The sequence below is a fragment of the Somniosus microcephalus genome, chromosome 12, assembly GCF_052327205.1.
Source record: "Somniosus microcephalus isolate GS21.2 chromosome 12, FLI_Smic_1.0, whole genome shotgun sequence".
NCBI lineage: Eukaryota > Metazoa > Chordata > Chondrichthyes > Squaliformes > Somniosidae > Somniosus > Somniosus microcephalus.
The window spans coordinates 55,375,184-55,392,625 of record NC_140998.1 but is presented as its reverse complement, the minus strand read 5'-3'; the positions used below and the strand labels follow the sequence as shown (position 1 = coordinate 55,392,625).

General features: G+C 40.5%; 1 protein-coding gene across 8 annotated transcripts in view; it reads right to left on the bottom strand.

Moving 5' to 3' along the window:
- Positions 1-17,442, bottom strand: part of LOC147109207 (pre-mRNA-processing factor 39-like) — a 51,925-nt gene that overhangs the window by 6,839 nt on the left and 27,644 nt on the right. For 5 of the 8 annotated variants that reach the window (XM_086002905.1, XM_086002907.1, XM_086002906.1 and 2 more), the window contains 6 exons: positions 7,755-7,919; positions 7,049-7,175; positions 6,650-6,918; positions 4,629-4,813; positions 2,552-2,626; positions 612-729 (listed from right to left, as the gene is read on the bottom strand). In XM_086002905.1, coding sequence (XP_085859031.1) covers positions 612-729; positions 2,552-2,626; positions 4,629-4,813; positions 6,650-6,918; positions 7,049-7,175; positions 7,755-7,919 — 939 coding nt within the window. Of the gene's footprint in view, positions 1-611; positions 730-2,551; positions 2,627-4,628; positions 4,814-4,927; positions 5,036-5,136; positions 5,220-6,649; positions 6,919-7,048; positions 7,176-7,754; positions 7,920-17,442 lie in introns of those variants that run through there. The other 3 variants (XM_086002909.1, XM_086002908.1, XM_086002910.1) reach the window with 3 other exon arrangements.

Genomic DNA, 17,442 nt, shown 5'->3' with positions numbered 1-17,442 from the left:
GGAACATTACAACTGACCCGATCCAGTCCTCATGTAATACACATACGGGTGCATTTTCCAGACGGAATAGTAATTGGGAATGGGAATACTGGGTGACTTTTCCCCCTCCATTTTCATAGTTCAAGGATGTCAAAGCAACTTTAGCATCCTCATCACCATCCCACTTGAGATCAGATAACGTCGCACAGACCAAAAAGATACATCAGAGACCTTCCTGGTCTCTATGGATCACTGCACTATCGTAGATTGAATATTTGCTCTATTCAATTCCCAGCCTGAGCTATGCTGATGGGAAGCATCCCCTTACAGGTGAATTTGAGGGAAGTCACACCTGAGCAGACCTTAGTGCTGTTCTGCAGTAGAAGTGTCCAGCTAAGCAGACTGAACATGCACAGCTGCACAAATTAAACATCTGAAAACTCGATCCAAGACAATATTTAAATTAGAATTCTTTTTTTACAAAATGGAGCATCAGATATGCATTAATAAAATACCAAACTGGATAAGGAAATTCAATAATCTTCCAAAGAAATCAGAAATGAGTTTTATGATTCTCAGTTTTACAGCAATTTTTTTGTTGATAATCTGTAATTTGAGCAGAAACTACCCACCTGATACCAAGCATTGTAGTTATATGCAGCCTGATTAGCCTGCAAGTCCCCACTCATCAGCTGGGTAGATGCTAATGTTGCATCACTCCTTTGCTTTTTCTCCTCTGGCTCTTCTGACCTGTCACATTTAGACATATATATTAAATGCACTTCATTCCACAGCAACATATTTATTTAAATGGAAGACATTTGTTGTGAAAATTCTAAGACAACCATATTAGGTCACAGAAAAACTAAAAAAATACTTTTCGTTCAAAAATTACAAGGAGGATTGTTCTATGGTAATAAAGTAAAATTACAGACATATTTAAACCTCAATCTTGTTGGACTGGATGGCAAAGTTAGAACACCATTTCAACTCTGCGCCGAGATTTCAATCCAGACAAAACAGAATAAAAGGATAACATCAACATTGGTCCATGGTGGTCTCAGGCCTTGCTCTGCCCTATGGCTCTTCTCCAGCCTAACACCCCCCCTCCCCCCAATGCACAGCCAATGGCTGCCTTCATCCCAGCCTTTATGATTGGCATTGCACCCTCACTTCCCAGTTGGCCATGGTTATGGCGGCTCTGTTCCCATGCTCACCACTTGGATTTTAAAGGTGCTTCTGCTTCTCAGTGGCAGTTAGAGCAGTCCCGGTGCATATTAATAACTGCTCCCCACATCCTGGCTTGCGATTAAGGCAACCCCAGCCAACCCACTCCCCACTTGGCCTCTGACCTTTACAGCCACCCCAGTAGTTGGCACTAATGGCTGCTCCATGCTCTACCAACCTTTCCTGCTTATGGATGCCCCACTTGACCTTACTCGGTTCAAAATTTCCTACTCCCCATTAAAAAGAAAACTCTGCGGCCGAAATTCACTCCTTACTTATGCCAGCTTGGCACTTTGGCCTCACTGCTCGTTTATTGTGGCTCCATTCAGACCCGCTGCCTACTCCGCCTTTACCAGCTCAAAAAATTACAAATTGAGCCCGTGCACCCCCCCCCACCCCTACTGTGTGGCCTTTAAAATATTTTTCAAACTATTGTCCTAGTGCCCATCCTGGGGTGGGGTAGGTTTGTACAAAAATAATTGAGGTGCAACCCAGTGGTCCCACTCCCCACAGAGATGACTAAAAATAAATTTATAAATGCGGCCACACTCTCCCTCTTCCCCCCCCCCCCCCCCCCCACCCCCACCCCACAGACTTCACCGTGTGAAATGAATAGTTTATACGTCAAAAAAACATTAAATGTGGAAATCTAAATTTTAATAAATTCTTCCCTTTCTCTTTTATGTTCTTATTGGCGATAGGGCCGGTGAATGGAGTGGAGGCAGAAGATCAGCCATGATCTCATTAAATGGCAGAGCAGGCTCCAAGGGCCAAATGGCCTACTCCTGCTCCCATTTCTTATGTTCTTGGTCCCTTGCCAGCACATACAGTGAGTAACCTACTCTTAGGCCTCTACTAATGGCACTTCTGGTGGAACCAAGGTGGGTAAATGGAGTTAAGATGCAAATCAGCTATGATCTAATTGAATGCCAGAAACAGGTTCAAGGGGCTGAATGGCCTACTCCTGTTCCTATGTTCTGTGAGCCACTGCAAGGTGCATTAGTGCAGCCTAGGGCAACTCTCCTTTTGGGGAATCCTCAGATCCTAAGCACCAAACACTATGTATAAGGAACTTCAAATGTGAATTGGTGTCCTACCACTTTATGACAGTGGGCTGATGATCCAACATACTGTCATTTTAAGTATAGATCAACTGATCATACCATTTTTGGCTGCAAGCAATAAAACCCAAATTTTACAATGGAGTACATAGGAAAGAGAAGACTCATCAAGGAAACAAAACATTTACAATGAAGGATGACCATTTACCACAAATACCTTGGGGTTCCTCAATCAACTCTTGATCCATTGCTGTTTATATATTCATAAAAAAAAAGCTACTTGCCCATTTTCTGCCTTTCTTTTAGATGACTCCTGCTCTTTTAAAAGTTTTTGATGATCATCATAAGCCACCATGAGTCTAGGATATAGAACACAATTAATGGCGGTTGCTGGACAAAGATTTCAAAAATACTTGTGTGTAATAATTTGATGCTCAAAAATACATCACATGCTAGATCACTAGAAACAGGCCAAAGGCTATCATTAGTGTCATTCTATTAAAAGGAATTATTCAAGCTGATTAAGACAGAAAAACTGACAAATAGTTGCTTGAAAGTTGATGCCTGCTTCAAAATGTTTTTGCATCTTCCAACAACCACATTCACTGCTCAATAGATACATTATTCCTCCCTCAGAATACCAAAATGCACACATTTCATCCTATCTAATAATTACAACTCCACTTAAATCATATTGTGAAGTAAATTGGGGTTACATAAAATATTGTAGGTAAGCTGCATATATCTCTCACTATCAATGCCTGAAATGAATGATTCTTTACTAGTTACCACTAAACACCATGATGCTACTGCTGCATACAGCTTGAACAATTTCCATATGATATAGTCATTAATGTTTATTTGTTTTGATTTTGAAACATAAAATCATAGTACTTAAAAGTATAAATATCAGCAAGTAGTTCTATTCTCTATTTTGTCTGGGTACTGATGTATACACCATGACTAATCTAAAACTGGAAATTAAAAAAAAAAAACATTAAGGTAGTATTTATTGGCTATCCCTAGGTACTGTAAAGACATCAAAAGTCAACCACATAATGTGGAACTGGGGTCACATGTTTGATTCGGGTAGGGGTAGCAGGTTCTCTTCCCTGAACCCAGTTGGGTTTTTATGACAGTCCGGCATTTCATGGCAATATTTTCTGGCGCCATCCCACATTACCAGATTTATTGAATGTAATTTCACAACTTGCCATTTATGCTAGTCCAGTACCATAATCACCAGGCTGCTGTACCCATGCATTTCTCAGGTAGTTAATTCAACACCTCTCAGTGTACTAACTGACATGGATAGCCCATGGTCTAAGCCTAAAGGGAAATAGCAGCCCTAACTTAATACAAGAGATCTGAAAGTATAATGTGTGGGTCCATGGCATGTTTACATAATATTCCCGACTTGCTCTCTTCAGCAGCATACTTTGTACTAGATTTAATAAACTGAAACACCAGGTTTAATTTGGTTGTTCGGAACTTGAATGTATATGGTTGGAACTGAATACACTGCTGATATGAAAATGTAGCTAATGCTTTAGTCCTGTTCCATGCAGAGACAGTTGTAGTAGAAACTTCAAAATATATTAACATTTTAAAATTTGGTGTTGTTGATGATAAAAGTAATATTGCAACTCCCTTTAAATGTGTATTTTTATTGGCAATCACAAGCAGAGCACTGCCACTGGTGTGTGTTCCTGTTATTGTGTATTCTAACCAGATTTCCAAGTGGTATTGGTAAACTGACACACAGCAGGCTCCAGATCATGTGTTGCTCTACTTAACCAATAGAGAATGAGGATGAAGGTGAGCCAGCTAAGTCAGGATATCAATCCAATAATGAATTAACAAATAATACCTTTAGAATAATGTAAACAGAGTAACACAAAAAACACCACCTTAAGACAAAATTAAACAAAGGTCATTATACCTGAATAGGCTTTTCCAAAAGGGAAATTCTGATTATCAGCTATTGTATGGATTTTTCTCAATCTTGTTACATATTTTAGGCTTTTCCAATTAAAAAACCAAACTGGTAAATTGTGATTTATTTTGTAAAACATCCTTAGATTATGGATTACATGGGAAGGTAACATTCTGATAAAGAGTTCAATGCAGAATTCTGTTGAAAAATTCCACTTGCATTTAAAAAAAAGAAACATGCAATTTAAAGACAAGGTCAACAATAAGAGCCACAATTTCAGATGTTTTAAAACAACAAATCTTTATTATCTATTACTACTCTCACCAGTTTCTCACCAAGTAAGCAAACAAATTTAAAAATATTGAAATTGTTTTAATCAGAATTATCACCTTGTTTCCTACTGTCTAAGCATAAATAAAATTCACCTTTTCACATCAGAGCCAAAGTCCTCCAAAAATTCAACTTTTCGCTGGGAGAAGGCTATCCTTGTTTCTATCGGCATCGAGCTATTTATTGCGGTGTCAAAAGCATTCAGAATGTTTTCCTCATTCAGTTTGAGATCGGAGTTGTATTCAAGTTCCAACAGATTCAGATATAGTTTGGTGCTTTCCTAAAAATCACAAAACAGGTCGACACCATCATCATCCAAATGTTTGCAAAACCCAGTAATACTACCTAGTTAAAAGATGGCAATACTTTACTCATTTCATAGAAACTAACTGACTACATTTAATTGGTGAGCTCCCAAGTCAGAATCCGGAGTCGGATTCCCAGTCTTGACAAGAATGTGCACTTGGGCTTCCTTGGAGGAGTTGCACTCGTCTTAGACAGCCTGGAGAATGGGAGGGAAAATAAAAATCAGCACTTTTTTGAAAAATACATATTCTGAACAGGTGACAATTTGTGTCACAGGATGGGAGTAAGAGAACATACCCAGCTGTATACAGCATGGTATATGGTCGTAGAATAAAGCCATTAGAGCTGTTCCAATGGGTCAAATTACTGTAGAAGGTAATCTGAAAATACACAGGAATGATGAAAGTGAAAGCTCAAGTAAAAATGGTTCTGTTCAAATTGCCCACAAATGTGTTTATGAAAAGACTAATTCATATAGAAATATTGCACATTACCAATGAGCCATATATTGAAGCATTTTACTGAAGACATAACATTTTTATCCAGCGTTTAATACATGTTGTCTGACCTAGCCACAATAGATACTAATCTTTGCAGAGTACAAGTTTCTTTAGGAATCCATTGATAGAACTAAAAACTACAGTTAAAGAAAACACAAGGTCTCATGTTCAGAGAGTTGTTAAAGTTGCACATCACAATTAAGGGATTAAAAAAAAATGTAAATACTGTGGCAGTTGCATCCTTGTGACTTGTTAATAAGGAAATTGGAAATGCAGTGAGTACAGTACCCACAAGACTACCAACAGGCACACAGGCTTTTGAAAATATGTTGGTGATTTGAGAAAGGTGCAACAGTTCCTCTCTCCTCATGGAACAGGTTAAAGATTAGCAGCTTGTCCTCCTGAACATTAGGCATGTAACCTCAGTTTGGGATGATATTATCAACCAACAGGGATTAAGACAGTGCTGATATTTCAGAGTGTGGCTTGCTACATTTGTCTTACAAAAGTATTCCTATTTACAGCATTTGAATTGTACTTCGTACTCCTTTGGTCACTCCAGCTAACATTTCAATATTGTACTCAACAATCTAAATAAAGGGCAAGCCTAACCCTGCTGGGTTCAAAACATAGCTTCCTCCTCACTGAACGGGAGGAGAGGAGGAGACAATGATCTGGGGCTGGGGGGGGGGGGGGGGGGGGGGCGGGGGAAATGGATAAAAGTGAGAATATAAAGTCAACCAAAAGAAGTTTCAAATCCACCCCTTATAATAGTAAAATAACTTAGAAGTGGAGCTATTCCACCCTATAAACAGCTGATGAAAGCAAAAAACTGGTTGTCTGCATAATCCAACTGATTTTCTGTAATTTAATTTAAATACTGGATCAGTTACTCTGGCTATTATATAACAGTACAGAACTGACCATATTAAGTTGGAGAAGAAACTCTGCATGCAGTGTTTCACCTTTTTTCTCTGTTGGTGAAACAGCCTCACAGCAGGAGAAACTGAATGTACATAGCTGCTTGTGAAAGTGGCTCTGTACTGCAAATGAGTTAGCGGTATTTCTCTCATGGGATTGGTAAAGAATCTTAGCAGCCACCATGTGATCCAATGCAACTTAGGTTTATATTTAAAAAGCTCATTAAAATCAACATTACTACTATATTTTAATGCAGAATGGTTCCAGACAGGACAAGCTGCCCCTTAACCCCACCAGAACTAAAGTGTGCTTCTCTGCTCTACAAGCTTGGTTCGCACAAGTCACTGATTTAATGCTGAAGTTTACATTTTAAATAATTTCCATCATACCTTATCAAAGTTTATTGCTTCCACCAGAACCTTCCTGGCCTTGGGAAGACTCTTCTCTACTTTGAATAAAAGACGGGCCAACTTCACAGCATAGAAAGATGCTTCACTGGGCGTTTTACTGTTTTTAATAGCATCTTGTAGCAGAAACTCTGCTTCATCTATATTTCCATGGCGACGCTCTAGGCTCACTCGTCTTAAGCGGATCATGGCTAACCCTGGTACAGATTCTTCCAATGTTTTCAGGATTCTTCTTGCCTCATTAATGTTCCCTGGAAACAGAAATGACAAAATAAAGACAATCGTAAGTGAATAATTCATCGCCACAACTCAAAGGATTTATATGAAATGGAATTAAACAGTATAGATTCAGTTTTATTTTGATAATTTATAGTAGCTTACCTTGCTGTTCCTCAAAAGCTGCCCAAAGTAAGTGAACCATGGGTTTCTTTGAGAGATGAACTGTACATGCTCTGCTGTAAACATGTCGCACACCTTCATTACTGTGGTTTTCCATGTATTTAGCATACTGAAAAATTTGAAAATTCATAAATAACATTCCTTGTGACTTAAGCTAGTGACTAGGTTATAAATTGGTAAATACATTTTACTCTGAGGTTTTGATATTTTTGAATAAATAAAAGTAAATGATAGCGCTAGTTGTTCAGTTGATCCATTTCATCTGATTCAACTTCACTGCCAAGATCAACTTTTGGAAAGGACAGACTGTTTTTGTACTTTGATGGTAAACTCATTACAAATATAACTTGAATGACCTCAAATTATTGACTTTAACCAGTCATTGGAAGGATAGAACTCTACAATCTATGACACTTCCAAGGATACAGTAAGTGCATTTAACAGCCTGGCAATCCTACCCTTTGAGGAAACTCAAGTCAGCGGAGATCAAATCAAACTTCATTTCAGTGTTGAGAGTCCAAGGCTCACAGCTTTTGGGCACCCTTGAAACTTTTTTTGGGCCTTATTACAGTCTAATACTACAAGCCAAACAGAATTCCAGTATAAGCTGCAGATTCAGGGTCTTGCTCTGTATGTACCAAGTAAAAAAATGGTAACGTTTAAGTAAGGTTCTAACATAAACACTTGCCTTTATCCAGAAGTCTTCATAAAGGGCACAAGCGACAAGGCACCTCTCAAACAAAACCACCACACGTTCAAGGGTTCCATTTTCTATCTCAAAGTCAAGATAATCTTTCCAGTTTTTTAGCTGTGCTTTTTCCAATGGCTTCACATGGAAGTAAGGCCGTTTAATCTATCATAGAAGGCAAATAAATTACAAATAAATGCTTTACCAACATACAATTTAGATCTTGGTTTTTCTACAGGAAAAAAATGCTTGGGGGAGGTGGGACCAGTACAAACTGGATGGTTTGCACCTGGGCAGGACCGGGACCAATGTCCTAGGGGGAAGTGTTTGCTAGTACTGTTGGGGAGGGTTTAAACTAAAATGGCAGCAGGTTGGGAACCTGTGCAGGGAGACAGAGGAAAGGGAAGCAAGGATAGAAGCAAAAGACAGGAAGGAGAAAAGCAAAAGTGGCAATCAGAGAAATCAAGGGTGTAAATCAAACATGGCCACAGTAAATAATCATTCTAAAAGGTCTAAGAGTGTTAAAAAAAAAAGCCTGAAGACTTGTGTCTTAATGCGAGGAGCATTCGTAATAAGGTGGATGAATTAGCTGCGCAAATACAGTAGATGTAAACGGATATGATATAATTGGGATTACGGAGACATGGCTCCATGGTGACCAAGGCTGGGAATTCAACAGCTAGGGGTATTCAATATTCAGGAAAGACAGGCAAAAAGGAAATGGAGATGGGGTAGCATTGCTGGTTAAAGAGGAGATTAACACAATAGTAAGCAAGGATATTAGCTCTGATGATGTGAAATCTGTATGGATAGAGCTGAGAAATACCATGGGGCAGAAAATGTTAGTGGGAGTTGTATACAGACCCCCAAACAGTAATGCGGAGGTTGGGGATGGCATTAAATGGGAAATTAGAGACGCGTGCAATAAAGGCACAGCAGTTATCATGGGTGACTTTAATCTACATATAGATTGGGCTAACCAAATTAGTAACAATACTGTGGAGGAGGAATTCCTAGAGTATATACGGGATGGTTTCCTGGACCAATATGTCGAGGAACCAACTAGAGATCAGGCCATCTTAGACTGGGTATTATGCAATGAGAAAGGATTAATCAGCAATCTTGTTGTGCGAGGCCCCTTGGGGAGGAGCGATCATAATATGATCGAATTCTTCAGAGAGTGAAGTATTTGACTCAGAGACTAGGGTCCTGAATTTAAATAAAGGAAACTACGATGGTATGAGACACGAGTTGGCTAGGATGGATTGAGGAACGTTACTTTGGTTGACGGTGGATCGGCAATGGCAAACATTTAAAGATCGCATGGATGAACTACAGAATTTGTTCATCCCTGTTTGGCATAAAAATAAAACAAAAAAGGTGACTCAACTGTGGCTGACAAGGGAAATTAGGGATAGCATAAAATTCAAGGAGAGGACATATACATTGGCCAGAAAAAGCAGCAAACCTGAGGATTGGGAGCAGTTTAGGATTCAGCAAAGGAGGACAAAGGGATTAATTAAGAAAGGGAAAATAGAGTATGAGAGTAAGCTTGCAGGGAACATAAAAACTGACTGTAAAAGCTTCTATAGATGTGAAAAGAAAAAGATTGGTGAAGTCAAGCGTAGGTCCTTTGCAGTCAGAATCAGGGGATTTTATAATGGGGAACAAAGAAATGGGTGACCAATTAAATACATACTTTGGTTCTGTCTTCACAAAGGAGGACACAAATAACCTCCCAGAGATGTCAGGGAACAGAAGGTCTAATGAGAGGGAGGAATTGAATGAAATCAGTATTTGTAGGGAAATGGTGTTAGGGAAATTGATGGGATTGAAGGCCGATAAATCCCCAGGGCCTGATAATCTACATCCTAGGGTACTTAAGGAAGTGGCCCTAGAAATATAGTAGATGCATTGCTGGTCATCTTCCAACATTCGATAGACTCTGGAACAGTTCCCATGGATTGGAGGGTAGCTAATGTAACCCCACTATTCAAAAAAGGTGGTAGAGAGACAACGGGGAATTATAGACCGGTAAGCCTGACATTGGTAATGGGGAAAATGCTAGAATCCATTATAAAAGATGTAATAGCAGAGCACTTGGAAAACAATGACAGGATCGGAGAAAGTCAACATGGATTTAGAAAAGGTAAATCATGCTTGACTAATCTACTGGAATTTTTTGAGGATATAACTGGTAGAATAGATAAGGGGGAACCAGTGGATGTGGTGTATTTGGACTTTCAGAAGGCTTTCGATAAGGTCCCGCATAAGAGATTAGCGTGCAAAGTTAAAGCACATGGGATTGGGGGTAAGGTACTGACTTGGATAGAGAACTGGTTGGCAGACAGGAAGCAAAGAGTTGGAATAAACGGCTCTTTTTCCGAGTGGCAGGCAGTGACTAGTGGGGTACCATAGGGGTCGGTGCTAGGACCCCAGTTATTCACAATATATATATATATATAGACGAAGGAACTAGATGTAATATCTCCAAGTCTGCAGAAGACACAAAGATGGGTAGGCATGTGTGCTGTGAGGAGGATGCAGAGAAACTCCAGTATGATTTGGACAGGTTGGGTGATTGGGCAGATGCAGTATAATGTGGATAAATGCAAGGTTATCCACTTCGGTGGCAAAAACAGGAAGGCAGATTATTATTTGAACAGCAATAGATTGGGAGAAGGGGAAGTGCAACGAGTCCTTGTGCACCAGTCGCTGAAGGTAAGCATGCAGGTGCAGCAGGCGGTTAAGAAGGCAAATGGTATGTTGGCCTTCATAGCGAGAGGATTCGAGTACAGGAGCAAGGATGTCTTGCTGCAGTTGTACAGGGCCTTGGTGAGACCACACCTTGAATATTGTGTGCAGTTTTGGTCGCCTTATCTGAGGAAGGATGTTCTTGCCATGGAGGGAGCGCAGCGAAGATTCACCAGACTGATACCTGGGATGGCAGGAATGACGGATGAGGAGAGATTGGGTCGATTAGGCTTATATAGAAACATAGAAGCTAGGAGCAGGAATAGGCCAGTCGGCCCCACAAGCCTACTCCGCCATTCAACGAGATCATGGCTGATCATCCAAACTCAGTACCCTGTCCCTGCCTTCTCCCCATATCCCTTTAGCCGTAAGAAATATATTTAACTCCTTCGTGAATATATTTAATGAATTGGCCTCAACTGCCTTCTGTGGTAGAGAATTCCACAGGTTCACCACTCTCTGGGTGAAGAAATTCCTCATCTCTGTCCTAAATGGCTTACCCCTTATCCTTAGACTGTAACCCCTGGTTATGGACTCCCCTGCCATCAGGGACATCCTTCCTGCATCTAGTCCTGTTAGAATTTTATAAGTTTCAATGAGATCCTCTCTCATTCTTCTAAACTCCAGCGAGTATAAGCTCAATCGACCCAATCTCTCCTCATTCCTGCCATCCCAGGTATCAGTCTGGTGAATACAGGAGCTTGAGTAAGAAATACTAGAAAGACAGTTGCAAAGGAAATTGGCAGGCAAGCAAAGTCTGAGATATGGTTACAGTGGGCTGAGGAAGAAGACTACATCCTGCTTGTGGACCGTGATCAAGGGCAGAGTTTAGAGATCTGGGCAAGAAGTGGTTTTGGTATGTGATGTGACAGCAGGTTAGATGAAAGAGTCAGAGGGAGGCATTGTAATTCCATTATGGTTGTCTATGACCAGAATCTCACCCCATCCTTTACCTCAGGATGTCGTCTTAATCCTCAACCTATTCTGCCCAAATCTCGGACATTGTTTGCTGCTGATCGTGTTCTTTGCAACTGCCTGCCTTGTATTTCTTATTTGTGGAATAAATTCTTACGCAGAGATTGAGAAATTATTGCTATTGATGATTTTGGTAGAGTTATATAAAGTGGAAATAGTATTTAGAATTTCTGTCAAGAATTTTAAGTAAATGCTTAATATAGCAAAAGCAAAATACTGCGGTTGCTGGAAATCTGAAATAAAAACAAAAAATGCTGGAAATAGTCAACCGGTCAGGAAGCATCTGTGGAGAGAGAAACAGAGTTAACATTTCAGGTCAATGACCTTTCATCAGACCTTCATAGAGCAGATATATAGGGGTCGATTTTCATTTAGCAGTCGGGACTACAACTTTCGGGTTGTAGTCCCGCCTACATCGACGTCCGGCCAAACAACGCGATTTTCCCTTGATTGACCTTGTTGAGCCTGCTGGGCGGGCTCAGCAGGCCAATTAAGGGCCACCCGGCAACAGGTGACGTCACAGACTGAAATTTCATCTGTCAAGAGGTCTTGACAGATGAAATATCAGTATTTCACAGCTGTTTGAAGCTGCCAAACACCGACAGTCTGACTTCTAACCCGAGTCCTTCTACACAGACTCAGTTAGAACTCTCACCGGCAATGAAAGCTGAAGGCGGTCACTTTTGACAGCTCGCAGCCATTTTGCTTTCAGTGCCGGCTGAGTGATGGACTCCCGACGCCTACAGGAAGAAAGGCTGTTAAGGTAAGTACAGGTAATTTAAACTTCTTTACACACTTTAGACACACTTACCTTTGCACTCATGCACCCATCACTCACCTGAACACAGACATCGCGACCCCTCCAAGTCCTTCAACCCGACGGCCCGCCTGCTCTAACCTGGCGTGGTTTGGAGCCGTCGGGAATCCCACACAACACCCCTCAAAATAGGGATTAGGCTAAAAACTGCCCGTTAACTACCTGTTAACAGGCAGTTAATTGGCACTAATCCCTTCCCGCCTCGGGTCGGCGGGTACTCTCCTCCTTTGAAACTTACGTGGAGGCGGGTTTTGGGCAGGATGCGGGTTTTGGGCGGGATGGTGTCGGGACCCCCGAATTCGGGATTTTTGCCCCCCCCCCCGCACGCCTAAAAGCCCGCCTCATGGCACACTGAAAATCAGCCCCATAGTGTTTTAGCTTAAGGGGAAAGAATGGACTCTTCATCTGTTTCAGCCTATAGGAAGTAGACTTCAGGGTGACATTTAGAGTCATATTGGAATTAGGTGCCCTTCCTATTGACTGGCCATGATAATGAAGATACTAAATGAACATTAGGTAAAATTCTAAGTAAAAAACAAACAAGTTGAGGTTTGTGCAGTGGTTACTTTTAGTTAAAGATTCTGAACTGCAAGTCCAATCTGAGGACTCCCCAGAAGGAGGTACAATAAAGAATATTACTGATAAGAACAGAAGATGTCAATGGAAATATGACACAAACCTCTAACACAATGGAGAGGAATTAATTCTGTGTACGAGACCTGGAGAATAAGTGCATGGAAAATATAGACTAGCAAGGAGTTTTTCCCTCAGTGGTAATGGGTATACAGAATAAGTGAAAAGATATTTCAGAGAAACCTCAAAAGCATAGATGCATTCAACAAGAGATTGATATATTTTTGACAAAGGAGGGACATAAAGTATAAATCTGTAGTAAACAGAAGATAGCTGGAGGTGTAGTTAGAATGAGAAAAAACCGTGAGAATTATAGGAATAGACAGCTTTCAGTTCGGAGTTGAAATATGTGATAGAAATAGCTGTCTACATTTTTAATGCTTAAGCTGCCATTACAGAGAAATAGACTTCATAGCCTGACTAAATAATCATTCCTCTTTTGCTTTGTAATAATGTTATTGTGGAGCTATGTGCCACTTACCCCCACCTCTGTGAATAAGTACTTAGATATTCCTTATTGAGGAGTATAAAATTATGAGGGGCCTAGATAAAGAGGATAGAAAGGACCAATTTCCCTTAGCAGAGGGGTCAAAAACCAGGGGGCAAAGATTTAAAGTAATTGGTGGAAGGTTTAGAGGGGATTTGAGGGGAAATTTCTTCACCCAGAGGGTTGTGGGGGTCTGGAACTCACTGCCTGAAAGGGCGGTAGAGGCAGAAACCCTAACCACATTTAAAAAGTACTTAGATGTGCACTTGGGATGCTGAAACCTGCAGGGCTACTGTGCTGCCTTCCTTTAGGTATGTGTGTTAGTTTTCCAGTTAATTCAGGGGTTTGAGTAATTTGGGTCGATTTCCAGTTTCTTTTCTTTCCAGTTTTGAAGAAGGGTTCAACCCGAAACGTCAACTCAAATTTCTCTCCACGGATGTTGCCTGACCTGCTGAGTTTTTCCAGCATTTTCTGTTGTTATTTCGGATTTCCAACATCTGCAGTATTTTGCTATCGTACTAGTGGATATTTGGTACCTAGCAAGTGCAGTAAAGTAAACTGCTGTATATCACAGACCTGTAGCTCGACACATGGTCTGGGAAGTTATTTTCTTGTTACGCTCCGGCCTTGGACACTATTTGTCTGTAAGTACTTGAGAATGTTATAGATGATTAGTGTACACTATATTTTGCAGAAAATGTTTAGTTTGTAACTTTTCTCTGTAAGCAAACCTGCACAGCTAGCCGTGAAGTGCTCGCTCTCTGTCTAGCTGGTTAACTTGTAGCTGTATTTGATGCACTATGTACAGGGCTAATTTAAAGTGAATGCCTTTCAGTTTGCTAAATGTATATTCACAGTAAGCTGCGTTTCCACGTGTTTTGGTAAGTTACATGCCAAATGTACTGTGTTGCTCAGGCTTACCTAAATTTGTGTATGCATATCAGTTATGTGCTTGTGTACTAATGTGTGCTTCCATTTCTGTATTGTATTTCAGTTTCACAATAAGAATCTTTCAGTAAAGTTTACAAGGAAAGTCAAGCCTTGTGATTTTTATGGGAAGATATCAAGTTGTTAGCTACCTGTCTAGCTCTGCATAGGAACGCGCTGCAAGGGCAGAAAAGCTACAGACCTAGAGCTAGGAAGTGGGATTAGGCTGGCTGGCTCTTTGTTGGCTGGCGCGGACACGATAGGCCGAAATGGCCTCCTTCTGTGCTGTAACTTTCTATGATTCTATAATAGGTATACGTGCTTATATAGATGCGCACAATGGAATTTAAATTTAACCCCACAAAGTATTACCCACATTTGTTGTGCTGGCGGTCGAGAGTTGCTATACCAGAGGAATTTTTAATAATTACTTTTCAGCTAAATCAACCAGTGGATTTTTTTTGTATAATATCTAGAGAATATAGGCTTATATTCACTAGAGTTTAGAAGAATGAGAGGGAATCTCATTGAAACTTATAAAATTCTAACAGGACTAGACAGACTAGATGCAGGAGGAATGTTCCCGATGGCAGGGGGAGTCCAGAGCCAGGGGTCACAGTCTAAGGATAAGGGGTAAGCCATTTAGGACTGAGACGGAGGAGGAATTTCTTCACCCAGATAGTGGTGAACTTGTGGAATTCTCTACCACACAAGGCAGTTGAGGCCAATTCATTAAATATATTCAAGAAGGAATTAGATATATTTCTTAAGGCTAAAGGGATCAAGGGATATGGGGAGAAAGCAGGGACAGGGTACTGAATTTGGATGATCAGCCAGGATCTCATTAAATGGCGGAACAGGCTCGAGGGGCCGAATGGCCTACTCCTGCCTTCTATGTTTCTATGTAAAAATCACAGAATGCTGCAGCACAGAAAAGACCATTCAGCATACCAAGCCTGCACTGGTGTTTTTCTCCAGAGTCATCTGGTCTAATTTCACTCTTCTACTCATTTTCCATACCTTTTAATATTTATCTTTTTCAAGCAATTATCTAATCCCTTTAAAAAGAAAAGAACTTATGGACTCAGTTTCAATTGTTTATGACAGAGAATTCAACAGCCAGGAAAGACTTTTTTTTTTTTAAATATCCCCTTTAAGTCTTTTATGACTATTCTAAAAGTTGCGACCTTTTGTTACTGTCTTGCTGACCAACGGGAAACAATTCATTATGTATTCTATCACAACCATTCATAACTTTGAAGACCTCCACAGATAACCACTTTACCTTCTCAGTTCTTGTGAAAAACCCTAAATCTATAAAGTTTTTCTTCACAATTGTAATTCATCATCCCATGTAATATCCTGGTGAATCTATAGTGAGTCTTTTCTACTGCTTTCATATCATTTCTCTATTAGGGTACCCAAAGCTGTGTACAATATAGTCTTAAATTAGTCATTTAAATTAAATTATCTGCTGCATCAAAAAAATTTCAGCACTTTGCTGTGATAATGTTTCAACCTTGGCTCCGTGGTAGCACTCGCCTCGGGAGTCAGAACTTGTGGATTCATGTCCCACTTGAGAGACTAAGCTGACACTCCAGTGCAGTACTGAGGGAGTGCTGCACGGTCAGAGGTACCGTCTTTCAGATGAAAAGTTAAACCGAGGCCACATTTGCCCTCTCAGAACATAAGAAATAGGAGCAGGAATGGGCCACTTGGCCCTTCGAGCCTGCTCTGCCATTCAATAAGATCATGGCTGATCTTGGGTTCAAAGCCACTTCCCCGCCCCGCTCCCCATAACCCTTCACTCCCTTATCTTGCAAAAATTTGTCTATCTCCACCTTAAATGTATTTAACGACCCAGCCTCCACAGCTCTCTGGGGCAGAGAATTCCACAGATCCACGACCCTCAAAGAAATTCCTCCTCATCTCAGTTATAAAAGGGCGATCCTTTATTCCAAAACTGTGCCCCAACGAGGGGAAATATCTACATTGTCATGCCCCCTCAGTATCTTATATGTTTCATAAGATCACCTCTCATTCTTCTAAATGCCAATGAGTATAGGCCCAACCTGCTCAACCGTTCCTCAAGTCAACCCCCTCCGTCTCTGGAATTAACCTAGTGAATCGTCTCTCAACTGCCTCCAATGCAAGTATATCCTTCCTTAAATAAGGAGACCAAAACTGTACACAGTACTCAAGGTGTGGTCTCACCAATACCCTGTACAGTTGTAGCAGGACTTCCCTGCTTTTATACTCCAACCCCTTTGAAATAAAGGTCAACATTCCATTTGCCTTTTTGATTACTTGCTGTACCTGCATGCTAACTGTGTTTCATGCACAAGGTCCCTCTGAACTATAGCACTTTGTAATCTCTCTCCATTTAAATAATAATTTGCTTTTTTATTTTTCCTGCCAGTGTATAACCTCGCACTTTTCCACATTATACTCCATCTGTCAAATGTTTGCCCACTCACTTAGCCTGTCTATATCCCTTAGCAGGTTCTTTGAGTCCTCTGCACAACTTGCTTTCCCACCCATTTTTGTATCATCTACAAACTTGGCTTCATTACACTCAGTCCCTTCATCCAAGTCATTAATGTAGATTGTTAATAGTTGATGCCCCAGCACTGATCCCTGTCACAGCACTATTCGAAGAGGAGGAGGGGAGTTCGCCTGGTATTCTGGCCAATATTTATCCCTCAACCAACTGCTAAAACAGATGATCTGGTCATTTATTTAATTGCTGTCTATGTGAACTTGATGTGAGCAAATTGGCTGTCGGGTTTCCTGCATTACAACAGTGACCACACTTCAAAAGTACTTCTCATTAGCCAGAAGGTGCTTTGGGACATCATCGGGTTGTGAAAGGCGTTATAGAAATGCAAGTTCTTTCTTATTTACAGTTTCATTCAAATTATTGGTTAATTTAAAATTTTCAGTGCAAAGTACAAATTTGAATTATTAGTAGGCTATACTCAACTGCAGCATAAGATTTTCTACAAGATCAGCATTAGCTGTGCTTTTCCATTTTGTGCCTCCAGATACAAAAATCAAGGATTCAGTTTGCTTTTTATTTAATGGCTTTCTCTACT